The sequence below is a fragment of the Pogonomyrmex barbatus genome, unplaced genomic scaffold, assembly GCF_055798465.1.
Source record: "Pogonomyrmex barbatus isolate J1 unplaced genomic scaffold, ASM5579846v1 scaffold8, whole genome shotgun sequence".
Classification (NCBI taxonomy): domain Eukaryota; kingdom Metazoa; phylum Arthropoda; class Insecta; order Hymenoptera; family Formicidae; genus Pogonomyrmex; species Pogonomyrmex barbatus.
Genome location: NW_028297182.1, coordinates 9657907 through 9685896, shown reverse-complemented (window position 1 = coordinate 9685896; position 27990 = coordinate 9657907). Strand labels below are relative to the sequence as shown.

General features: G+C 37.2%; 1 protein-coding gene across 7 annotated transcripts in view; it reads left to right on the top strand.

Annotated features, from left to right (window-relative positions):
• Positions 1-27990, top strand: part of dysc (whirlin protein dyschronic) — a 78889-nt gene that overhangs the window by 14336 nt on the left and 36563 nt on the right. For 2 of the 7 annotated variants that reach the window (XM_089083713.1, XM_089083709.1), the window contains exons 2-10: positions 427-832; positions 1210-1613; positions 4948-4959; positions 7826-7956; positions 17365-17688; positions 18015-18244; positions 18980-19283; positions 20062-20121; positions 25462-25616. In XM_089083713.1, the coding sequence (XP_088939839.1) occupies positions 462-832; positions 1210-1613; positions 4948-4959; positions 7826-7956; positions 17365-17688; positions 18015-18244; positions 18980-19283; positions 20062-20121; positions 25462-25616 (1991 nt within the window). In that variant the 5' untranslated portion in view covers positions 427-461. The remainder of the gene's footprint in view (positions 1-426; positions 833-1209; positions 1614-4947; positions 4960-7825; positions 7957-17364; positions 17689-18014; positions 18245-18979; positions 19284-20061; positions 20122-25461; positions 25617-27990) is intronic. The other 5 variants (XM_089083714.1, XM_089083715.1, XM_089083711.1 and 2 more) reach the window with 4 other exon arrangements.

Genomic DNA, 27990 nt, shown 5'->3' with positions numbered 1-27990 from the left:
ATATATAAAAATAAAAACATGTGCAAAAAAGAAGAAAAAAAAAAAGAGTAGATTTGTAGAATATATTTTCAAAAATGTAATTATGTAAAATTTGTTTCGCATTACCATTAATTATTAAAATAAATAAATAGAAATATGCAGTAAAAAAAAGGGAAAGAGAATTCTCTTGAAAAATTTATAATTTTTGGGCCGGATATAATTTTTACAGTCTTTCTATATCTCAATTAAAATTTCCCAAAACTGAAATTTTCCCGATTGCTAGAAACGCGACGTGTATGGTATTATTTAATTGCAATTAGGACAAAAAAAACTTCCTTAGTCACCCGTCCCCGTCTTCCGTCGCGTGACCGTGCGATATGATCGATCGATCGATGATTAATTCCTCGCTGACCGCAATCGCGCGCGGCCGCGCGTTCTCCTCGGCAGGTGTGACCGAGAAGGAGCCGATCGCCAGCCGAGGCATGGCCAGCAGCACAGAGGACTACGGTTCCGAGCTGCAGGAGTTGCAGTGGGGCGGCGGTACCACCGGCACGCACTTCCTGCGTGGCGGCGGCGGCGGCGGCAGCGGCGGCGGCGGCGGCGGCACTCACTATCTGCGTAGCGGCACCGGCAGCTGCTACGAGGCCGAGGACCTCGAGCCCGCCACGACCGGCCGGCACCATGGCGGCCAGCACCGCGGCTACTACAGCCCGCCCGGCACCAGTTACACCATCGTCGAGAGGCCGCCCAGCGCGCCCCATCATCACTCCTCGCATGCGACTCCCTACAGGTCGCACCGGGGTCACGGAACCACCGGCGGCACCGGTGCCATCTCCCCGGAACAGGTGCTCAGGTATGGCGCTCCCCCTTCCCCACGATGACAACACCCGATAGACCGCCCCTACCATGACTGAATACGTCCGGGGTGTATCGAAATCAAGTTACGGAAATCACCCTCGTAGATTTGTCTGATACACGACACACCTTTTTTTCTTCAAAATATATAATTCATTTTATATCGTTTGCAGCTTTTTTTTTTACATACGAGAATTTTTCTTTTTCTTGAGACACCTGGTACCGTTCTGGTACCGTTTCTTTCCAAGTTTATTATATAAAATTTATTATGCCAAGAATCTAATGCAAAATACAAAATTCTCGTTACGAGATTTTTAATCGCTAGTAGCAATGTATATAAAACACAATTAAATAATGATTTAATTTTTTTCCTAGGTTGTTCGGTAACAGCGTCTCGGAACGACGTCAAGGAGATCGCAGATCGCCGGCGTCCAGTCCGGCGAGCGTGACGACGGTTCGCGGCACGCCAACCGCGTCCAGCGGCTCTCAACAGCAGCAGCAGCAGCAGCAGCAGCAGCAATCGCAACAGTCGCAGCAGTCGCAGCAACAGCAGCAGCAGCAGCAGCAGCAGGTCGGGAGTGTCGGGAATCCGCCCACGTCGCCGATCGCGCAGCCGCTCAGTCTACAGGAGCTCACCGTAAGGACAATCACCATGACGAGAGATCCGCCGGACTCTCACCATGGCTTTGGCATCTGCGTGAAGGGTGGCAAGGACGCAGGTGAGATCCGCAGTACCTTCAGGCTACCCCCGTCGCCGTACTTCGTGCCTCGAGAACGAGGTACTTTCTCCCGAGCAGCGGTTTATGCTCTATACTCAAGTCTCTACTTAGTTCTCCGCACTCCTCAGGTCAAAGAATTTTACGCCTCACGTATGGCGCCGCTGAATTGCTCCGCAATGCGAGTCGTCTGGCCGCCACCGCCGCCGCCGCCGCCGCGAGATTCTACGGGTCGTCTAACTGTAAAGAGGTCGATCCCGGCGACTCGGGATTTTTCTCCCCCCTCCCCCCCGGTTCAACTAAAAAATTTGCTTCGCGCGGAATCGGGAAATCGCTCGAGAACACATCCTAAGATAAACTCGAAGATACATTTCTCCGACGCGGAGTAAACCGCGGGATACCAACTTGGTGCCGCATCGGTGCTCTAAACTTGCGACGTTGTAAATTTTTATCCGTCGCTTCTCTCTCTCTAGAAAAATGAAAATTACGATCGTTCGTACGATGGAGATCTGTAAAATTTGAATTTCTTTGAATCAACCTCCTGGATATCCAATTTGATGTTATTTCGCTATCACTTCTCACGTTTCACGGCGATATTTCCGACGACCGAAAAGAGAAGAATTTTCTGCTTACCTTCTCGATAAGTGGAAATTCTTGAATACAGATTCTAGATAAATAAACAGAAATTTGCAAGTTGTTTCAATGATATTATTAGAAGGTATGGTTTCCCGCGTACGATTATCTAAGAATAGACGCGATCAACATTTAACAGTTCGTTGATCTATCGGTATCTAATCTAACGCTTAATCCTCGTATCTTGTTATATTTGCGATATCAAGGTTTTACGATTCAATCGGCTTGCCAGATGACTCGCTTGTCACACTTATCGTTGCCAACTCGTTTCTTTGATTACTGTCTTTTTCTCGTGCTGCGTGCCTAAGTCACCTCGGTTGGCATTCATCGTGCCTCGACACCTTGCGCTTGTACGTGCTTCAGCATCGTAAATCGGCAAATCGTCCTTGCGCATACGCCTTGTCCTCGCGACGAAATATTTGGTGCTCTCATGATTCCTTAATACTCAGAAAAAAAAAAAAAAAAAAACGCGACAATATAAGAGAAATATTTTTCCATTTAAAATTGCTCGTGAAAATAAGTTGTGTTTTTTTTTTTTATAATTTCATGTGTACTTAAAATCATAAAAAGTACGATTTATCTAGTTAAGTACTTTTTTTTTCTAAAAAAATGTGTGGAATTCTTACAGAAGATTGTTAAATTAACGATTCAATAATAGAATCGATAATTGTGACCTAGAAGTATTATAAATAAGAATTACTATCTTTCTCTCTCTGTTCTATAATTAAATTGGTTTTGAGTATTCATTTGTATTTATATAATACGTGTGGATTCTAATTGATTTTGATGGCGGAAAATGAATTCTTTCGTCGTGAGGACGATACTCGAAAGCGGGGCGGGAGGGAGGGGGGGGCATTTTCACGATCGTTAAGCATCGTTTTCCACTGCAGTGACGATTGTTTGCACGCGAATTCGGTAGAGAAGGAACGAGCGCGTTTTGCACAGACTCTCCCCTTTCCTCTTATCGTTTTTTTACCCCTTTCGTGAGGGTAAAACTCCGATCGGTTTTGCTCCGTTCGATGGTCTACGTGATAACGAGCTATCGATCCATCGAAACGCGATTGCGCCGAAAATCCGACAAGCGGAGTTCGTCGTTTTGCCTAATCTTTCTGGAGAATATATTTGTCGGAAAAAGTAAGAGCGCTTCATTGCATTATTTAACAATCGTTTATTTTTACCTGTTAATCAACTCTTTTGTACAAATATTCATATTATTTTATTTTTATTAGTATAATAATACCGGAACATCGATTCTTTATACTACAATGAATAGTGGAAATAATTTTTACAAACGGCAAACTGTTTTAATCTTTTTACAAAATAGAGAAGATGATTCATAACATTAAGGGTGATTAAAAATTGTCATATTTTAAAAAATAGTTTGTTTTTGTATAATATTTTCTTTTCTTGACTTTTTCAAGGATATTAAGATTTTTGAAGCATTTTAAAGTCATGCCCTCGGAATATTCATTTTCCAGAAAGGTTCCTCCACTGATATGTGAGAAAAATCTTGTAAAATCCACATGACGAGGGGAAGAATGCGCGGGAGGGCCGCCTTAAAGTCGTTGAAGTAAAAGCGACAAGATTCGGTTTCACGGTCTCCAGCCTCTTAATTCTTGCAGTCTCAAAAATAGATTAGATTACCTCGCGATGTAATATTTATTAAGCCTAATTTAAGAAACCAACTTGCATACAATGAGTTTCCTTTAATCATCACAAAATTAAGGAAAAATAATTAAAAATAGTTTATGAAATAGTTAATGAAATAGAATTATTTCATTACATACAATTTATTTATTTATTTATTTATTTATTTATTTATTTTTTTTTGAGATTATTTAAAATAACAATTATAAAATTATTAAAATTTATTATTATTAAAATTATTTTATATATTTTTTTAATATTATGTATTTAAAAAAAGAAATGTATTTTCTTTCTACGTGTTACGTCGCTTTGTAGTAGATAGCAAAATCAGATACGTATTAATTCGACAACTTATAATGATGTTATTGGCGAGACTGCGAGCGTTAAATCTCACGCTTAATCTCACGCACGCGATGCTGCACACATGCGCGCTGAATATCACCATCGCTTGACGAGCTTTATATCATCGCCGAGAATTCGAGCGTGAAACCCCCGAATCCGAAAAGGCGGCCCTCGAGAGACCCGTGCCGTGCCTTGCCTCGCGCGTGGATCGCACTACTGAAATCCGTTTCAGGCGATGCTGAAACTCCCAGGGAGTCCCGGAGAAAAATGCGCTCGCTCGTGTCACCAATTTCTTATCGCACTATCGAGTTTTCACGCCTCGAACGTAAAGGTTTCTATCGCCGAGATTTTTAGATCCCGTATCGAAATAAATATATCCCGATATATCGCGATAAATATCTTTTATCTGAAAACTGACCGGAATCTTTAAAGCTTCTGAAAACATAAGGAAAAAAGTCTTAAAATTTATTCACAGTCTAAACGGATAATAATTTACATTTTTTATTATTATTATTATTTATTATTATTTCGTTATTAACAATATTACCGATAAACATCGTGCTCCTCCAGCGGTAGAGCGCCGGTGGTTCTCTATTTCAAGTCTAATCAAATTTTTCTCACCGCTGCTGATCATCTCCGCCGCACGTTGAGGGAAGCTCGTTGAACTTGACGCGAGCTTCCTGGGGATTTCGCCATCGTCCGCGACCGACCGGCTAAGATTGAGAATAAGCCAACTTGCGTTGTGTCATTCTTATTTTCTGTTTCGCTGTACCAGAAGCGCAGTCAGGTAACTCAACGAGAGAAAGGAGGAGTTTATAACGCCATCGCACCACGAGTATCTGTCAGAAAGCTACTTCCTCTCTCTAGACTTGGCACGCCGACAGCTCGTTGCATGAGTGTACAATGCATATGCGTGTAGCGTATGAGTGCGTAGAGGAAAGTTTACTCGTATACACTTCCGTCAGCCGCAAAGCTCCGCGTAAAGCGGAACGTTCGGAATAATAACGGAGCGGCACCGTGCACTTAAGTGTTTCATTACTACAAATACCACTAAATTGAACGAGGATAAATATTTTCTGCAACTCGGATTCCTTTCTCTAAAAATCACTTTTATTATATATAATACATGACATTTTCAGCTATTTTATATGAAAATTTCTATTAAAATCTAGACTTAAGTGCCGGGACATTTAAAAACTTAAGCTCAATTCAAAATTGAAAATTTGAACAGTTAAGAGTTAGATTGCGATTAATTATGATTGGAGAATAATTAAACTTCTCTATTTCTTTGGTAATTTAAGAGACAAGCTTCTCTTCAACTCAACTTCAATTCTGCGCGTAATTCTGCCGAAAACGTTACTTCTTAACTCCAATCAAATTTTTATTGCATCAACTTTATTTTCCTCATCAGAAACTTCATTCAAAATATAATATGATTAAAAAAGAAGTACAGAAAAAAAATCTCGAAAAGTTTAGTTTGCACGAAACATTCTGCATATTGCAATAATTGGAGGTTAGCAAGTAATAAGATAAGATATTCAATGGCAAATAAACGTTCGTGAAGTTGTCGATTAATTCTCCTTGGTGACACGAAAAGTAAACTACGCTGACTACTTTCATCTCGACGTTGGATTTACTCTGTCGTGTTGTTTGAGAAATTATGTCAACCTCCACGGACCAGACGGAGATGATAATCTGCTCGCAGCACAAACATGCAACAAACGACGCCACATGAACTGCATAAACGCAGTTTCGAGCGTGCTATTCGATGTGTCATCAAGTTTCCTCTTGCTTCGCCACGCACACGCACACGCGCGCGCGCGCGCGCGCGCGCGCACACACACACACACACACACACACACACACACACACACACACACACACACACACATGCTTACACATATACATTGGATGTTTCACAATTCAGTGAACACGCCTCCGAAAAGTAATTTAAGCGTTCGCACGGAAGAGCATTCCTATATGTTTTTATTTTTGCCACATAAAGGTTTAAGTTATGGACATGGAAAGACTTTGGGAAAAATGTTACCAGAGACAAATGTGGAAATAATTTTGTTGGACGGAAAGTAATTATGTAAAATACTTAAGCATAATACCAGAAAAACTTTTGATACTCTGGCAATCAATTTGAGCCTAACAAAATTATTTTCAAATCTGTCAAATTTTTTTTGATATTGAAGCAAAACTGTTCTTTCCGTGTATATATATATATTATGTTTTATTTGTTTACCTGTGTTAAAATTCATAATCGAGATTATATGTTTGATTAATATCGATCGTATCCAAATAATTTTGTTATTCATAAGCATTAATTACTTAGAGATAATTATTTCTCATTAAAAGGGATTAATTCTAAATACGTATAAAGATTTATATATATTTATACATATAGAATACTACTTTTAGAATGCTACTTTTAGAATACTACTTTAAGAAATTAACGCCTCAAATTTGCAATAGCAACGGTGACAGCAAACAAACTGAAAATTAATCAAGCTCGACAGAATGTCGCTTTCGTTTTACATCATAAAAACATTTCTCTCTCTCTCTCTCTCTCTTTTTTTTTTTTTTTTTTGTTTAATTCTATAGATAATTTCGCTGTTCTCACGAATTTCGTTCGGATATTCATATATTGTATCATAATCTGCGATACGGCTTAGAATTTCTATCAGCTGCTACCGATTATCGTTGTTTTTTTTTTTTTTTCGGTGAAGTGAAAAATAATCTTTAGAGATATATCAAATATGTATACACACACATACACAATATGTATATACACATACACGTACGCACGTACGCAATATGTAATATGTCGATATCTCGTAACTGCATACGCGAGCACATCATGCGATGCGATCGCACTTCGATTCGCACTTGAATCTACGAAAAAACTCTGTGCATGCCTTTCTTCCTCTGTCACAAATATACACTCGTGGACACGTGCATCATGTTACATGGAGACACATATTCACCGTTCACCGATACTCACATTTTGATGCATCTGCATATTCCGTTTTTCATTTTCCTCCCTTATTTTCACGATATTTCTGCCCATGGCGTTTATTACGTCCTATTCAACAAGTATGTCGGGGAAGTTTGCCAAAAAGTTAACTTGTTTGTCACATGCCAGCCAACAGGTCCCTCGTCTTCTTCGTAAATTAAATTATATTTATTTGTATCAAATAAAAGCGATAATTTGATTTGAGATAGAGGTATTTTGTGTATTACGCATAAATTCCGTATTAAATTCCACTTTTTCACAAAAATCTGTTAAAACATTGTTCTAAGATGTTTTTCATTATATAAATGTTAATTTACTTACTTGACAAAAAACTCGACAAAGATATATTTGATACGTTCCATTTTCGTTAAAGAAGTAATTTTCTAAAATTAAAAGATTTTGGTAAATGATATTATTTACGCACTGAGAGTACATACAATTTTCTTTTCTATTAAAAATAGAATATCATTCGCGCCTTCACCACGAGGGGGTGGGGGGGGGGGAGGGATTGTTTTGTGAAATTCGTTCGTGCGGCTTGGTCGCGCCATGGGCGGAAGATCTTAGTCGACACCGAATCTTGAATCAGCGGCGAGGCAGCTTATCGGTCTGATGAAGGTCTGCGAACTGTTTTCAGGGGTGGGCGTCTACATCTCGAGGGTGGAGGAGGGTTCGGTAGCTGAACGTGCTGGACTCAGGCCAGGAGACACCATCCTGGAGGTGAACGGCACACCCTTCCGCGCGGTTACCCACGAGGAGGCCCTCAAAGTAAGTTCAACTTTTCTCACTTATCCTCCTCTCCTCCGTTTTAGCTCCTGCTAACATCGCCCATGATATCTTCTAACTATGGCAGTTCCATTAGCGTCTACCATTCTGGTCGAGGCCTTGGTCTTGTTAGCTCGGAGATGACAAACGAAAAGAGAGCGCAGACTTTAATTCTTAAGATGTGAAAAATTGTGAAAGATCACAGTTCATTACTTTTCTCATCGACCTTTTGCCATTAATTTTATTTTGAAATTTGCAATGCATTTATAAAATAAACTTCGTTACAATACAATATGTGCATATCTGTATTTTGTTAAATTGTTTTGAAAAATTAAACTTTAAGGGAAAGGGAAATGTGGGTGAAACTAAACTTCTATTATATTCGGCTAGCATTCATTTTAATTTAATTAAAATTGATTATTTTTTGTTTTGTTAAAAACGAGAAATTATAGAATTTCATTATCAAGATCGCTTTGTGAAGCTTAAGAATTTATCAATATAATATCATATTTATTAATATAAATATGATTACTACAAAATAATTGTTAAGAAAAAATTGATTTAAAGTTTATGACAAAATTTTAATTTTCACAGCATTTTAATTCTTGAAGCATAAATTAAATTTTTTTTCCGGCATTAATAATAGAATTCTACATATACTTTTAAAGTATCGTAATTCTCGAAATGTATATAATTTACATTTCTTCGAATTATTAACTTCATTTCAAATACAAATTTAAATTAACTTGAATAACAAAATAAGTTACGAAACTTTTTTGATTTAAATTTGCGAACGCCTTAATGTCTTACCATCTTGACGCGTAGCAATTATTATTTTTTAGGACGAGAACGAAAATGGAAAACAAGTAGTTAAAACTGTCGTAATTAAGAGTTTTCTCTAGATCCGAGTTCTCGCCAAGTAATCGCGCGAATGCATCTGATATTTACGACTGACCTTAGGAACTACCTCGTCGATCCTCTGCGCACTAGACCGAATCTCAATCGGATTAAAGAAAGTAGGATAAAACGTGAAACATTCCTGAAATCACGTGCAAATAGCTAAAAGTCAGATTATTTTCAAAATCAGCTGTTCTCTTATTTATTCTCATTTTTTTCGCCTTTAACGGCCTTTCCTTCATCAATTTCATTCAGCTTCTCAATTCTTTCATCGCTTGGGCCATTTTGTTAAGATTTATTCACTTTTGTAACTCTCATAATCTCTTATAAAATCTTATAATCATCATTAATTAGGGAAGAAAGATGTTAAGAAATTAATGTGGTTTAACGAATAATCTGTCTTTAATGTAGGGCTGCTGCACGTGAAATATCCAAAAGTTTCAGTTTTACGAAATATTTTTCTAAACGACATAATTCTAAAATGACATAATTCTTTTATGAAACCCATTTTAAATTTATAAAGAATAAAAATTTCATTTCATAAATCACATTTCTATAATTCCAATGAACTCAGACGCACGTATCTTTTAATATATTTTTTATACATGCGTTTATTTTTTATCTTTCAAGCGAATTTAATTAAATAAATTCGATAAATCATTTCTAAGCTTCCGTTTGCAATTACGGACCGTTTACTTACGAATCCAAAAAACGGCTGTCAAACAACATGTCTAATTCAATAATACGCTAGAAATATCTTAACAATAATTAGAAACTTGTAAGAAATTTTTATTGTAAAAATAGTGCCTCAGCCAAAGATCGAATTTTGTCTTTCGACTATCGAAGCATACAATAATATTTATCGCAATAGCCAGATAAATAATAGAAAGGACGTATGAAGCCGACGTAATATCTCAAGTAGAACAAAAAATCATAGAAATCGTCATCTTGAGTTTTATATGACCTTTTTTTGTTCTATTTGGGAGACAAATAAAAGTACGGTATGTCTAGACCGAAGTGTCATACAGACAATAGAGATTCGCGGCACACAGCTTTTAACTCGAATTTTCTCCCTTTAATACGAATTTAATGCAGATTGTTTAAAGTGGAGCTTAAAAGTAGTCGTTCTGTTTCTTGCGAAATGTTTGCAATTTGTTGTGTTTTCCATGTGGAAAACACAACACGTGACAAAACGTCAGGTTGAAGTACCGCCAAGGGGTGCCCTTTGATCCGCAAAGTAAAGGGAATATCATCGCTCGGCTAGCACGCTCGACATTCGCTTGAAGTAGCAAACACTAAGAGCGGATATATTCGCGGATAGATAAAATTAAGCGTCTCACCCTATACCCTATTTCTTTCCATTTCCACTCTCAAGTGCCAACGCCCGTAGCGGGCGTTACTAACTAACGCCGTAGCGAGAAGAGTTAAAGTTTTTAGTACGAATATCTATCGATTCTCGATAGATATCGATTTTAAATCTAAATTCAAAATTGAATTTAATTTAAAACCGGCGGGCGAAACTCGCAGGCGAACTTTAACTCTGGTAAAATTAAGGAAGTTCTCTCAGTTTAAATCGGCACCAAACCAGGTGAGAGTCAATTTCGAAATAAACTCCGAATCGGCAGATTCGCTGCGCAACGAGAGGTTTGGTTTTGAACCGCTCGTAATAGGTTTTCGAGGAAACGCGAGCACCAATTTGAAGGCTGAAATGAAAGGTTGGCTGACATCGAGGACATCCATCATTCAGATCAGAATCAAAATTCCTGGTGGTCTGAGATTTTTACGACGCTCAATTCAATTCTCTTCGAGATCTCACCGCGGGATCTCTTTTCTCGCGAAACGAATCTCGCGTTTTTCGGCTCGAGAGCCTCTTGTTTTAAGCCTCCCTTAAGGGAGAATCGCCACCGGGAGCACCGGGAATATGTATGTATAGCTGTATAATGCGGAGGATTAGTCGAAACCATTTACACCAGAGAGATTACTCGTGGCTATTCCTCATGGACGACTCATGTATAACGAATTCTCTTCGATTCTTCACGCAACTTGATTGCGGCAGTTCGTAGTCGTTATCGAAGGATCCAAGTCCTCTTGATTCTCTGAACATAAATTCAAAGTTTATTTTTATTTTATTTTATTTATATTTATACATGAATTTAATAAGTCAATAATAAACCGAGAGATAAGTTTCAAATAATAAGATAACAGATGGCATTGTTCGGCAGGATTGCATTTTAGGTAACCTGTAATTCTTTATTTTTCTTAATTGAATTTATACATATATATATATATATATATATATATATATATATATTTATTTATTCCGAATTTACATGTGTAAATTTATCGAACTCCAGGAATAGAAGAATTTATTTTCCACGTGGCATTGTAAAAAGTTTTAGAAATGAAAATTTGCGATAATCCAAGATTTCGAATTTAAAATTATTTTTCGTTAAAATATCTTCGTTACGTCACCTCTGCTTTACTTACGTTATCTTATTCATTTATATTTAATTGTGAAGATTGCCCATTTATTTGTGCCCATTTATTTTCGAGAAACTTTTCTTATTACACTTATTACACTTATGCTGTTTGCGCGGCCTTCATAATTTTCCACATACGCGACGTGAGGAAACGCTAAAGAATTGCGCGAATCGATCGCAGAACGAAAGTAAGGGGTATAGGTTGAGTTTCTCAAGACTTAGGCCGCCAAGATATTCCGGAAAAATTGCTGTCACGGGAGGGTGAGCGAATGGGTCGCGGCGATCTATATCCATCCTGATTACCCTTCTTCGCATCTTCTTCACGATACGATACTTCCTTACTGAGTCCTATCGATCGACCGTATACCCTCGGTCGCGATGTAAACTTTACTTAGTGTGACTTAAAAATATTTAGCATCTGTCCATCTGTAATTTCTGCTTTTCTCCTTCCTTTTTATTCTTCTGTGAAATTCTTCTAAATTTTCACAGTTCTTTCTTCGCTATTACAATTTTTAATACATATATGAGATTGCGTCAACTTTGGGAAATAATTGATGCGAGATTTATGAAGGATGAGGGTATCTCGATTTAGTAAACTCATTTCATTCGTTCGGTAGGTTCGTTTCTTCGCATTTCAGAAGAAAATTCTCCTCGCATCGCATTAATTATTATTTAAAATTTGCGTGTTATTATTCTTGAAATAAATCTCAAACATCACGCGATAATGCCAAGGTCTTCAATCGTATCTGACATTTCGAAAGTAAAACACTATTGAATGAAATAATATTCTAATAGATTGTTTTTTTTTTTTTTTTTTTTTTAATATTCTGTCAACGTTATATTTTTGCCGGTATCTGATTTCAATTCAACTTTGATCAATCTCGCAAAATTCGATGAATCTTCTATGACATCTGCGTCATCTTTTATTCAACGAGATATCTCACGCTTTTGCGACAGGTGAATAAGAGAACTAATATCCACGTGGCATATGTGAAAAAGAATTATACGCGAAAATCAAAGTAAGATGCATATTTCTATACTTACCTAAATTCTTTCTTTAATACACAATTTTTTTTTATTTAACTTTTTTTTAACCTCTATGAGAATAGACGATGATACATTAGTTTTAAAATCTTCTCTGACACGTTTTCACACTTATGAGAATAGAAAATATCAAAAATTTTGCTTTTGAAATCGTTGAAACATTAAATTCCAGGATAAAAACATAAAAATTTGGAAGAAGAAATTTTTTTATCTCTTTTCATATTTTTAAATCCATAATTTTTATTATAAATCATTGAAAGAATAATTATATTTTAGTCTAATAAAAAAGTTCGGTGAAATTCTTTATTTGTTAAAAGTTCTCAGTGTCAAAAGGGCAAGGATCACTTACTTTCATTATCTCTATTTTCAATCTTATACACCCATCCCCCATTGTTAACTAAATTTCAAAAAGGCGACTCTTCATTTTTAAATACCAATCTTGAATATCGATTTTGAACTCGAATTGTAATGATTTAAAAACAGAAAAACTTAGATGGCTCATCTAAAACTTAATAGGTTAAAAAATAAATTAATAAATAAAAAAATCCTCAAATTCTTAATCGATCCAGTGGAAAGTAACGAATTCTACGGAACAAAAAGCTAATTTATTTAACAAAAATAATATAAAAATACCGCTAGTATTGAATTGGCGACTGTTGTTTGAAGATATCTTTCTATTCTGGCACGTGCGGAATTCGGAAATTCCGGAGCAAGACTCGATCCAGTCTGGCATCGATCACCATAAACGGGATTAAATTGTCAGTGTCCGTCGTTGCGAGGAGCCGTAAAGGATAACGGTGGCGGCGGGACTCGTTATCTCGTAACGGCGTTAGCTCGTCAACACGCTCACAGAGCCAGCGTGCGTCGGGAAACGCGTGTTACGCAAACAGCATCTCCGAGAGCGAGGTTCCGTCGCTTCTTTTCCACTCCCTTTGTCGTTATTCTCGAACGACGACGACGACGACGACGACGGCGACGACGATGGTGACGACGATGACAAGGATGAGGACGAGAGCGACGTAGCGGCGCCAAGCGTCCCGACGCCCTCCGGCGAACCTCCCGTCATTTATTCTCTTTACATAACGCACGAGGCTTCCGCGGCTGCTTTTCTTTGAAAGGGAAAAGGGCGACCGATAACTGAACGCCATTCACATGCCGTAGTCTGAAAAAGTAGTCTCTTTGGGGAATCTTTAATTATGAAGTACCGCATTATACTTACCTAGCGAAAACTCGTGATTTTCGACCACTGATTTATTTCACGAAAAAGAAGTTTCTTGATAAAAAAAAATAAATATCTAAATATCGGGAAAAACGAGTCAGGAAAACTAGCTAGTTTTTAGTATTTTAGATATATAGGGCAGTAACTAGACAGGTCAATCAGTAAATGTCAGTTTCTGAAAAGTAAAACATGGAATTTTTTAATTACTTTTTTCTGACCGATGCTAGCTAAAAATTGATCAGGTCAAGTGGAATAAAATCTAAATGAAACTGCAGGAAAACTAATAATAATAATTTCGAAGCTGTATAATTTAATATATCGTATAAATCTAATGAAAAACTAAATAAAGAGTTAAATAAAAATAATTTTATTTAAAAAAAAATAAACATTTTGAACATAACTAAAATAAATAATATAGCGAGTTTTTTCTAACGATAAATCGATCGTAGTTTTCTCATCAGAATATGGCGAGTTATTCTGGTGATAAACTGAGCGTAATTTTCTCGCCAGAATATAGCAACTTCTAGCGATAAACTGATCATAGTTTTCTCTCCGGAATATGGCGAGTTCTGACGATAAGCTAGTCGTAATTTTCTCGTACTCTTAACATTCGCATCATCAACTTACAGCAATATTTCTCGAGAAAATTTCTGGGAAAATTTAAATTTATTTAGTTAAAAACTAATTAAAAATTTTTTAAAAACTGATTAATAACTAATTAAAAACTGATTAAATTTACTGTTCAGTAACTAATCATACAATTGTCGCCTAAACTGAATAAAATCTAATCAGTGATTAGATACTGATCAGTAACCAGAATTCCTGATCAGTTATTGATTAATTTCTGTTTTTTTTTTTTTTTTCAATAAATAAACGGCATTATTAGACAGGATCTTAGACATCTGATGATTTATATTTATAAATTCAAAAAAATTGTTTAAATCGCGAACCATGCATGCTATTATTTTTTACGAATTTGCCATGCAGCAACTCAAAGTCAAGTTTTTTTCCCTTTGATAAATTGATCATTAAATTTTAACTGTTGGATTACCCTTTTTCTCTCACGAGAAATTTTTTTTTATGAAAAATATCACCTCAGCTTTGTTTTTTTTTTTTCAATTCTGTTTCTTTTCAATTTGAGTTTCATAGATATATATATATATATATATATATTTAGTATCATTATATTTATATATCATTTTTTTAATACATAATGGAAAAAGACATTTCAAATACATCTTAAATCTTATCTCATTATATACATTATATTTATATTAACTATATTCAAATTCTCATAAAAATATATTTTAATAAAATATATTTTGTATAAGATTGTATACAAAATTTTTATAATTAAAATATCGAATTGACAATGAGCATGTTAACAACTATCATTTAACACTCCAAGATTGACACAGGTTTATTTTGAAGCCACTCTAAAACCACTTCTATTTAACGATAATCGATCTCCCCAGTCAGAAACATAAGAACAAACTCCTTATGGCATCTGGAAAAGCCAACTCTCCAGGATGTCGCAGGCGATATAATTTATCGTATATAATTTATCCTTATAATTTATCATCGATAGCGAGAGAACACGCCATCAGGGTCGATTCGGCTGATTCAGAAAACGATTTCATCGGCGAAAGCGATCAAAGCGATATCCGTCGGTTGGCACCGTAACTCGCGGACTAGCTCACAGATAGCCGCTTCCGGACAATCGAAAAGCATAGCAGCACGCAAGCTTCTCGTGGATGATGGCCTCGGCGCCGGAAATAGCGGCGCTAGGTTCCCGGACGCGACAACGAGTAGTTTCTAGCATCCATCTTGACTCGCTTACGTCGGCCAAACCGCTTCGACGTTCTATCCTATGAATTATTTATTTAATCGGCCGGGCGGAGATGGTCGCCGATCACGGAATTGCCAGCACTCGGACTACCCCCGGGCTCTTCATCTGTTCTCGACAGCTAATCCGATATTAATTTCCCTTGTGCGAAATGCGAAATGGCACCCCCGTTGTGGATTAGACAGATATGGAGCCACAATCACAAACGTTGATCAGTAATCACCGAATGCTGTTAATCGACATAAAGTGGAAATTTGAAAAATGATCCGATATGATTTCCGTCCGTAATAAGTTAAATTGAGAAATAACAGATCTAACATTAACAAAATTTATTATTGGAAAAATTTAAAGAGCCAATATATATTTCTAGAAAAAAATTATTCTTTAATTATTGTTGATATATATATATATAAATGAAAGTTAAAGGCAAACGTTTTTATAGTTTATAAAAAAAAAGATTAAGTTGTTATGTTCAAAGATAAATAAAAATCAAAGAAACAATATATTTTTACACTTTATTGTTTAATCAGCGAAGAAAAGCTTTTGAAGAAAATAAGTTAGCAAAATTTCACGTAAAGTGCACTTAAGTTTAAAGAGGCAACGAGAGGTCAGAGTTTAATAAAAGCTTGCAATCACTTACGTGGAATTTTAGAAATTTCATTTGCGAATGTCTTTCGTGTGTAAAACAGTACATCCAATTTGTGCGGTGGGTGAAGAGTTGGTGGAAGTGGATAGGGATGCGGTTTACGATACATCCCCGAACGAGGCGCATCTCGAAGATCGTGGCGGTGGTGCATTTGCCAAATGCGATTCCGCCATCGTCGCAGAAATGAGAACGGCGTTTTTTACGTCTCCCCGTTGTAACGATTTCCGACGTTATGGGCACGATGGGGAAAAAAATCACCCTTTCCCGTATGCCGCTCGCGCCCTCGTCGCGTTACAGGCGACATCGACGAGATGCCGCGAGAGGCCCGCATTTCTTACCGAAAGAACCGCGGGATCCTAGGGACGTCGCGATCCGGGCTGGGTCAAGGATAGGGTAGGATGTGACGTCACGGGCTCTGCCAGGAGGATCGATATCCTGCTGGCTGCCGAGCGGCGTCACGCCGCCGCGAAACACATCTTTGTCGTTTTCTCTTCGTTAACTTCATCTATTTTACCTATAAACAGCCCACTTTGTATGTATCCTGCCATTCTTCATTAACTACACCCCTGCCGCGCGTTTTCGCAAGCAATTCTGATCTTAGCGTTGAGCCTTTTTTTCATTACCTCCGTTATTTCTTGCCGTTGTTAAAAATAATTCTATTCATACAGAAATAAATTTGTATCTATGTATCTTCGTTGTATTTATCTGTTCATTGTGTGTTTTATACTGTGATAAATATCGCGTAATATCATTAAATTACATACTTTCTTGCTTCTCCTAAAATTTTTCTTCATAAATTTCTTCAAATTATTTAATCGATTTAAATTTTTATGTGATGTGAGCAATATTTCATTAGCTATCGAATATATCGAAAATAAATGTCCTGCATAATTGAATATCAAATAGACAAGTATGAATATAAATATAGTACTGCAATCAATTCCTTCTTATGCTTTCAAAGCTGAAAATATTAATTTATGATGTATGTGAGTGAGTATTAACATTAAGCTACTGCTAAGCTAATGATTGATAAAAAAGAGGTTTTTAATAAGATATGTCACTTTAAAATTTTATCCATTTCTAAAAGAATACGTTACAAAAAAATTTATTAATATCTCTTCACTTTTAATTATCAAAGTTATCTGAAGTTTATAAATTATTCAGTTTCGAATTACAGTAATTGTGCAGATTTTCTCTCCCTCAATCAAATTGCATCCCCTTGTATCTTTCTGTCCTGTTCTTCGATATCGTACAATGTTCTCGACATGTTTTTCGACAGATGTTAAAGTCCTGCAGGACCCTAAGCATGACGGTGCGAGGGCCCGCGTTGGACCCCCGCTGCCGGGGCGGTCACCCCGTATGGTCGTCGTCGGGCCGTCCGCAATCCTGCAGCTGGATGGATCGGCAAGGTCGTCCGGCGTCCCCGCCGCCCCTTCATCCGCCTCGCGATTCCCGCTACGGACCGCGGACGCGGAAGGTCGAGCTGTGCATCGAATCCGGCCAGTCTCTGGGCCTGATGATCCGTGGCGGCCTCGAATACGGCCTTGGAATCTATGTGACCGGCGTCGACAAGGACAGCGTCGCCGATCGCGCCGGACTTCTTGTGAGATCATTGTGAATCACGCTTCTCTGCTAAATCCGGACACGCCGCAATCGTCCACCGACAGACAATCCACCCTGCCCAATCAATCTCACCAATTTCATTGAATGTACCATAATCAGTGATCAGTGAACATTTATTCATTTATGTTAACATAATTGCTTTCTTAATGATGTCGTTTTCTCTACGATGAATATTAATTTTATCATGATACGACATCGTCCCTCTGTTTCGTTTTCGTTTGTGATTTCTTTTTTTTTTTTTTTTCAATAAATCTCATTCGTGATAATCAAATTCCTCTAATATGGAATACTTCCGAACGATCGCAGGTGGGCGATCAAATCATCGAGGTGAATGGGCAGAATTTCGAGGAGGCGACGCACGACGAGGCTGTTCAGATACTGAAGACCAACAAGAGGATGAGCTTGCTGATACGCGATGTCGGCAAAGTGCCACATTCATGTACCACCAGCCAGCCTATTATCCCGGCCACCCGATATCCCGAGCACGATCCTTTACTCCTGGAAAGTCCCGGAAATCATCGCCCACCCAGTCCTGCGTAAGTGACTAAATGCATCTTCTATGAAAAATTTTAAATAATTTAATCTTTTATTATCTGCTAAAACGAAAAATTTAATGTGCATCACATTTTATTCCCTTTTGTATCTTGTGTGTGCAATCCCAGTGTCACTTATTAATTTTATATTTAATTTTACGTTACTTAAAAGCAGACACATACATATTTATGTTGGACATAATTATAAAAGGGAAAGTAAAGAATGGAAATTAAATTCTACATCTGTAAAGACATAAAATTAATTAAAAATAATTCCTTTAAATCCTTGCATGATTAAAACTGTGTCAATATTAATTCATGTTATGTGACAGTTATTTGAATATATTAAATAATATTAATTAAATTAATAATTGAACTTGTTATATATAACATAAGAATAATATTTGCTGATAAATCTTGGTTAATTAAATCTTGGTGAATATTGGATAATGCTAACTTAATTAAAATCAACATATCGTCGTGTACATTCCGGGCAAAATGTATTCATGTAAATCATTTTCAACCTAATTTCGATAAACACTCTACGTATGTTTAATAATTACAAAAGATCAATTAACAACTTATTATTAAAAAAAAAATATTAAATTTTAAATATTAAATCTAAGCTTAAAAAGCTTAACGCTGCGCTGTACGAATCTGTAATCTTTGTGTTTCGATCTCGAAACGTACGAAATGTATTATCGCCAGTTTAACTTCCGACTGACTTTGAAAATCAAGGAGCAGCACGAACGAATGGAGGCACCGGAGTGGCGTCCACACCATTTCGGCGGCCACCGCCGCCATGGTGGAGGAGAAGGCGCGAGTCGTTCTCGCGAGGAGCGAGCGAGCCGCGCTCTCTCAGCTCTTGGCGGATTACAGGACGAGAAGGCTGACGATAGAGGAACTGGTCATCAACCTGATCGACCTGCTGAACACCCAGGAAAAACTGACGTTGCTGACAGAGCTCAGGGAGCTGATCGACAACAAGGACAGGGGGGCCTTCGATGATCTCGTTTACCGACCCCGAATAGCAATGGCCAGGGTAAGTTTTCTGGATGATCTTTATAACCAAGATTGATTTTCCAAAATTTCCAAACGCTCAGAAAATATTAGGAATAAACAAGGTACATACAGGTTTGTTGAGTTAAACAGTTTTTTTAATTTTCAACAGAGAATCATTGAGTATTCTGTCGGTTCCATATAGTAATGTCCGTTCCATATGGTAACACTGTATCGATCGAATTTGAATTACTGCGATAAAATAATGACGAGATGTATGAAAATTTATGGAAAATGTATTTTGGAACGTACGCGCCAAATTTTCGCATTATTAATATTAACGTATGCAAACTATAACATTTGAAAATCGTAATGATTACTTCGAAATTAGTTCTTTCAAACTTCGGAGAGAATAACACATTTCTGCGTAATCAGAAATATAATCCCGTTATTTTTATTCAAATCGAAGAAATTCCAAGAGTAGATAAAAATATGATTTTAATAAATCTTTATTTAAAGTAATTTTAAATATTAAAATAAAGCTTCCTCGCTTTTTCTCAACTTGAGCTCAACTTTAAGGCAATCTGCTGACGAGTTTCTTGCCCAATTTAAGGAGGATTAACAGTCGCGATAAACCATCAAAATTGAGACTCGAGGGAACTCTTCCCTCTTAACTCAAATGTGGTTTACGATTCTTTGCGATTTCACTAGAATCGCGCGATTAAGAGACGGGCGAGCTCTTCATGGGAAGTCGAAAGTCCGACAGAATGGGTTGCTTTTAAAACGACGCTTTATGTTTTTTTTTTTTTTTTTTTTTCCAGAGAAAAGGCGACCGCGCTCACTCGGACCTGATAGTGACTCCCTCGCTGCACGATCTTCCGGTAAGTTTAACTCACCTCCTACATTCTATTCATATCTCTCCCAAGCTTACAGAACGCAATACACATACAAACATATATATATATATATATATATATATATGTACATATACGCATATATACATATACAGACAGAGAGACATATAAAAATACACGCATAAATTTGGTGAATCACATGCGCATGTTTTGTGCGCATTGTTACGTACAGACACACACATACACACACACATACACACACACACACACACACACATTTTCTATCTCTCTTGGCTCTACAACGATGATGTATAGAATTTTCTTCCTCTCTGTCATTTTCCTCACTCACTGTTCTGTGGATCTCTGCTCACCCTAATTGTCCGAGACACTCTCTCGGAATCGCTTTGCGTGCCCGCCCTTTGTCGATGGACTCCGCGGGGGAAAACTAACAGGGAAATATTTCCCGAAAGTTCCTCGTCGCGCGCGCGCGCGTTCTTAATCGACAAATTGCGGCCATTAGGAAAATTATCGTCTCCCCGAGAACGAGCGAAACTGTGCGAACAAAGCGGACCAGTCCCAGGAGAGGTGTCCAATGGCGATTAATAATTCATAACAAAAACGCCATAATTCATAACAGTCAAACCGGAATAACCTGAAATAATTGCTACGGCGAAAAAAGTAGAACTCGTTGCATGAGAATATCAGAAAGTGATAAAAATTTATGATTGTTAGACTAACATAGATTTGTATTTTCATAACAAATGTCAGAAAGCTATTTCGATGCAAAAAGCAATTAATAAATTTATATTTTTATCATAAAGATCAATATGGGTAATTGCGATAGTGACATGAGGTGATTATGACATGCGGCTTTTCTGAAAAAATATAATTATATTTATTTTTATTAAACGCATTTATATTAAAATATTATCATTATATTATTATAAATAATTTTTATTTAAAAAAAATAATTCATTAAATTGTAAAAATTATAAATTTATAAAAATTTTTCTTCAAAAATGGGAATATCAAAAATTTCAATTATAAAAATTTGCGCACTTTATGTTCAAAGTTTGTTTTTCAATCGTAATTGTATTATTTATTAAAAGTTCCTTATTACGAGATTAAAGTTCTTTGTTTAGAAATTAATGAGTTTATTGATTCTCGCTCATTAAATAATTAATGAAAATCAATAAAAGATTATGTCAATAATTCTTTTTCACATTTTAAACAATAATTACGAATTCCTTCATAGTAAATTTATGCGTATATTAAGTGGGATAAGCGTGATATTTGAAAGTATTTAATTTATGTACTTGGCTCGCAGCAACAATCAATATGTTATTTGTAATCAATTAACGATAATTTAGACAAAATTAATTGCAAATGTTTAAACGAACTTTACATTTTAATTTGATAAATTTTCTATTTGATATTTTTTGGAATTTAAAGATTATAATATATATAATTTTTGAATGTTTAATATATATAATACATATGATTTTTAATCGTTGAATACGCAATAATTAATTGAAATGTAAATACGTAGCATAATATCCAACTAATTATTGAAAACATATACAATGGTTTTAATTATTTACTGTTTTGTAATTATGTAAATTTATACCATGTAAATTTGTAAAATATATAAATAAAAGAACCAACAAAATTTCACTGAACAGTGTCAAATCTATAGTTAATAAACGAAAAAATAAAAGGCAAAGAAAATAAATAATTTAAAGTATTAAAAATATTTATTCTGTAACAGTCGGCTGATTACTATTCAGTATAACTTTTTTTATTTATGTTACAATTTCCCCATACATTGTTCAATAACCTCATATTATAAGATCAAAATCATGACAAATTACATAAGTTAAAAATGTTTTTAACTGAAATGTATTTATCTGAATCTGATTTATTTAAATCTGAAATATACGATTTTCGTGATACGATTTCCAAAAGAATAGATGTTTAAGATTAATTAAAAAAATGAAAAATTCCAGTATGTTTTAAGTAAAACATACTTTGTATTACAATTACCCGTATTGATTCTACATATTTACGTACTGTCAATAAAATAATTTGGGCGCGAAAGTAAAAGAAATCTCCGTTCCAATGTGAAAGCAGAAAGAAACCACGAGAGAAGTGATGATACAAGTGGCAAATATGGCGAGGAAAATTCGGAATATTTTACCGATTTACCGTCGCGTTATCGCTCGTTATCGGCGACGGAAAAAAACAGATACGAGGCAGAATGGAAACGGCGCGATCGATTGGAGAGGTGCGAGGAGAAAACGGAGAATGCTACGCACGGAACAAGAAGACAAGATCTCTTAGGAAGAACGAAGGATCCCTCGGTAGAAGGTTCGCGATCCTTCCTCCCGGAGGTCGCGGAGGTTCGCGAAAGAATCCTTCACCGCCGCTCTCTCGATCGGCGATAGAGAGAGAGAGAGAGAGAGAGAGAGAGAGGGAGGCGCGCGATATCGATCGACATTACGATCGGTTCCTCTTCCGTTTGATCGTTCCGGTCTGTCGTTATCTTCTCCTCGAACAAAGCATGACTCGTCTCTTTTAGGAAAATGACTTGCAGCCTTTTCGTCTCTCTTTCTCTCTATATATATCTCTCTTTTTTCCGCTCTGAGAACAACAGCTGCTTGACGATGAACAAAACTCGCTCCGGTCACAAGGAACTTACACTATACCGGGCCTGTGACGTGCATATGACGTTGCCGCAGCGCGGCAAGTGAAAAATTTTGCGCATTTTTCTATCGCGTCGATATATAATATTTAACAGTCCTTTCTAACGTTTTTTTTTCTAACAACAATCTCTCCTGATTACGCCTCGCAAAATCGTGCGGTCGAGCCTCGTGTGATTGAAAGAAAGCCACGCCTTTGAATTTCTTCTATTAAATGGAAAGTATGCCGATTTCAGTAACGCTAAACTCAAGTACATCAATAAAAAAATTGCTGAAAAATTAAGCATATAATTTTTAAGTGAACATCCATCTCCTTTCGTCTTTTTCCTTTTGTTGTTACTTGCTCTCTGTTTGATTTGTACAAGCAGATGCTTTGTATCCATTTGCATATTTTTAGCGCCATAATTTCCATTCTTAATATATATACAATACAGGATTAGTATCGTAGTAAATTAATTAGCAATTCATTATTATTCGTTATATAATTACACTGTTTGTTTAATCGATACGTAATTTATTCGTAAACGAATTTTGTTCGTCCAAGCGCAGCTTTTTTCTCAGCGTATCTTTCGCTTTCTTTTGCTTTCTCTGGAATTATAGCATATGAGCATTATCTTCTTCTACTTTTCACGTCTCTTCTTCTTCTTCTTCTTCTTCTTCTTATATTGACTCTTATTCACTAGTGCTGCTATTACAATTATTTATAATCTTGCTTATATATTGCGCTATTTTGTTCCTCAGAATTAATTCGTGTTTGCCGGCAATTCGACAATCAATTCCTCCGCGTTCAATTTTTGCGAAATATATATATATATATGTATATGTTGTATACATTTTGTCATGTGTTTTATCTTTCTTTGTAATAAACATAATTGGAAGGGCAGCAAAATTTAAGTACCTATATTTTGCCAAACTCGGAGGAATTGATAGTGGATAATTGAGAGCAAAGTATCGGGTGTCACTTTTTGATGATTATGTTGCATAATTATAATTAGATGGAAATTCTATAATTTATATTATAATACATAAATTATAATATAAATTGTGTAATTGTAATACGCAAAATAACGCTCTGTCTAATTGCGTAATATACATATTTACATGTTGAAAATATCATTCTAATATAAAATCTAATTACAATTATGTATGTACAAACAATTTTACTATATATATATTTATTATACGAACGCCGCTCTCTTTATCACAATTAAGACGAAGATGTATAATTGAAATTTCACATTGCGAGAAAATGTTTGCGCTCTTGCACATACATTCTCTCCCTTCTTCTCTCGTTAGTTGGATATGATCTGTTAGATGCTTGCTGCTAACAGACAAGTAGAAAGCTGCTGTGCTCACCAGACACCATCCTCCCACCTTCTCTCTCACTAAAAAAACAACATTGAGGGAGACGCTCGAGACGCTCGTTCCGTTTCGCGGTTTTCCGTACGAAATCGAGTTAAGTGACCGTGAAACAATCGAGAAAACTCACAGAAGAGCGTTTCGTTAGTTGCGGGAAAAAATCGCGAGAGGCGCAACATCGCGCGAGAGTTCACCAAAGCTGAATTTTTTCACGAGTCCGCGAGTGCCCGTTCGTTTCGAACCGGAAAGATTGGATCGATGAATCGACGCTCGATTCACGACGCTATTGCCGATCGGCAGAGGCTCCCCGATAAATCATTTTCGGCTCTTCTCGAAGAGACGTCGCATCCGGCAGGCCTCGGTTGAGCGTCGTAAATCAAGTGTCGGCTGCACGCGGGGACAAATGTTGCTTGGCGGAACGACCCGCGACACGTCGATCGATGATGAATTGTTGTACAATTGCTAATTTCGCCGGTGCTTGAACTGGCAATGGATGCCAAATCGCAGACAAATTTCGGCTAATCGATGCTAACTGGGGTTAACGGAGTCTCAAACTCTGTCTTCTTCACTTTCCCAAGAAAGTGAGGAAGATCGAAAACGCAAGGAGGCGTATTATTACCGCGTCGTTTTTATTATCACGCGTTATTTAATTAGAAATATAACGCGATCATTATTTCAATTATCGTAAATATGTTTTTTCTTTTTATGCGTGTTATGTATTGCTTTATTTTATCCAATAATTTTATGTACAGCTACAAATACATCACACAACTCTGTAAGTTTATTTAAGTTTATTTGTTTTTACTCTCTCTTTTTGTTCATCGTCGTTATTGTTTATTTTCATCACGCGTATTTAACCAACATTTTAATTATTATTCTACCAATACGTATGCCAGTTGTTTTATTAATTTTATTTTAGATATATATCTGTATACACCCTTGTTTAATTTAATCAAGCGAATAAATATATCTTTTGTCTTACATCTCAAGCTTTAATTAGGCTTATTCAGTTTCGGCCTATTTTCTTTCTTATTCGCAATTGTTAATTTGTCATTGCAAAATTTTCGAAAAAAATATCATGTGAAAGAAAAATAATGATAATCGCTGCGATAGATATCTGCGCACTCGTGAGATAAAGAACGATCTTGCCTTCCGTGATATTTCCTATATCATCAGCCCCGATGAAATCATCGATCGGCCGATCGCCCCTCGTTCGAGGAAAGAGAAGAAAAAAAAATAAAGAAAAGCACTCTTTTTACGCGATAACGGAAAGGGCGCAGGGCATGACAGGACATCTGATTTCCCGCAGAGGGGTGTGCCCGGTGGTTGTTGCCGTCCGGGACGACTGGTGGACGTCGAGGGAGATCCCCTAGGAGTGACGGGCCCTCTTCTACCGCGGGATAGCCAGGAGTATAGATCGCCGAGCGAGGACAGCGGTCTCGGGGCCGACATGCCCAGGACCAGGTCGACCGCATGATCTCTTTAAAAGGGCCGAAAGGGTCGCGAACCGCCATTTTGAGCGGCGGCCAGTTTTCACGCGTCGAAGAGAATCGCGACGCGTTAGAAAGTCCAAGTCCAAGAGTTAAGATTCGATCTAAGAGGATCCGTTAAAGTCGCTTCAGGAACGAAATACCGAAAAGAATGCGAGACAAAATGTGAGAGCATCAGCGCAAAATGACGATGGCGGCCCTTTCGGCGTTGACTTTTACCATTCTCCTTTCGATACAGTTATTTGTGCGTTAATATCACTTTCCTTGCGCCATAGTCGCAATGAGTTTGCTGTGAAGATACACGAAGAGTTAATTAACAGAAGAGACATACTATCGACCTACTGGCGATTCACTTTCATCTAAGTAACGAGTTTTCAAAGCGCGGACTGCTTACATAGGGTATCCGTCGTTACCTGTCCAAGTTATTTATTGCAAAAAAGAAAGTAATTTACAACTTAAATAAATATGACCCAATTTCGCGTAATTTAAAAATTTCGACCTTTCAAAAATATTTTTCTTTGACTATATAAAATAAAAATACAGAAGAAATTATGAAGAAAGAATGACGAGCTCAGTTCTTCATCTCTCGACGAGGAATTGACTCTGAATTGACCACACGCTAATTTATCTTTAACTTCACAATTAAGAGAAACTTATGGTTGCCGTTAAACGGCAACGTTGTGGTGAGCGACAAGTTTGCTTTCGAGACACGAGAAGGTCACGCGGCCGTTCCTGCGCGTTTCGAACGATTGACAAACATCTAATTATACCCTTTCGCTTTATTGAAAGCAGCAACACTCGCGAAGATCGCAGGTGGGCTCAAAAAAGAAAGAACTCGCGGCTCAAGCAGGATTAACGTAATGGCGTTTCTCTGTAGGGTACACGCGGTACATCGATATTTCATTTCCTGTTACACGTTGTGTCTCCCCTTGCCTCCCCTTTCCTCGCTCGTAAGACCTATGGTATCCCAGATCCCTCTCTTCGACGTCCTCAAACTAGTAGTAGCCGAGAACACAGGTACGTAAACAGACAGAGCTAGATGCGCTTTTACAGGGCGCTTCAGCAACAGTTCAATGCACCTACCTTCACTGGCTGTCGAGACGTTAATAGCTCGCCTACCTTCGCTGTTCTCCAACGAAGTCGAAACGAAAGCGATGGCACGTTGCTGTTCACCATTGCATTCGTGTATCGATCAATTTTTACATACAAATTCAAAAAAAATGTGGACTTTCGGAGTGTAGTGCTAACTCCTTCGTCAGCCGCGCTCATAATCATTAACGATTGGTCAGTATTTTTTTATCTTAAAATATCCGTCGATAGCATTTTCCACGTGGTCCACTATCTCGTCTCGTTGGTCTCAAGAAGTTTAATAAATTTCAGCAAATTATTATTTATTTTGCGTTCTTTGAGTTTACGTAATGCTCACTCATACTTGATAATGACCAAGCTTATGATTCAAACCTTTAATTATCGATATGACATTATCGAGGTAAACGCTCTATGGGCTCGAGGAACTCTATGTAACTAGCATTTGAAAGGCGTCGGCCTCGGTTCGATCGACGCCTGGAGTGAAATTTGCTATGGCTGAGCTTTGCTGAAAATCTGTGGGACGAATGCGAAGGGCGAATCACCAGGCAAAGGTGATCTTTTCCACGTGGCGGCGCGTGGGCGGGAAATCGATAATCGAGGTGGATTTAGTCGGCGGCATGGCGCGAGTGCACCACGGTTTTCGCTATTCTTTCATTTCCATTCGCGACACGCCGACGATCGGTGACAGGTGATCGCTTTCGATTTCACGGTAGAAAATGACCGTTGCGTCGGTGAGCGTAGAAATGTTTCTCGTCCCATTTCGATTAATTGTCAAATGGAAAACAGTTTTATGAAGTAAGTCGCTCGCGTTATTAACACGGATGCAGTTTCTACGAAACGTTAATCAAGAGATCTTAATGTAGATCTTTGCAATGATTGACGATTGAGTGCTAGACGGCAACCGATACTTATTATTATTATTATTAGCGCTATTATTGGCGAACTGCACATGGAATTAATATGATTCATTTCACATGGGTGAGAAAATTTACATTGTGTTGAAATATAAATATATTCAATTTTCTATGCTAATAATAATAATAATAATAATACATAAATTTTTATTTGATCATTCTTATAGATGATTGAATATTTATTAGCAACCACGATTAATTCAAACTGGAATTGGAATTTAGCGGAACGTTGCTCATCTGCTTATCCATCCATTCGTCATCAGCGAACAAATTAACATGAAAGCTATCAAGACTCGTCAAAACGGTTAAAAAAATCTAATGGGAACTTTTTTAATCTGTCATTAA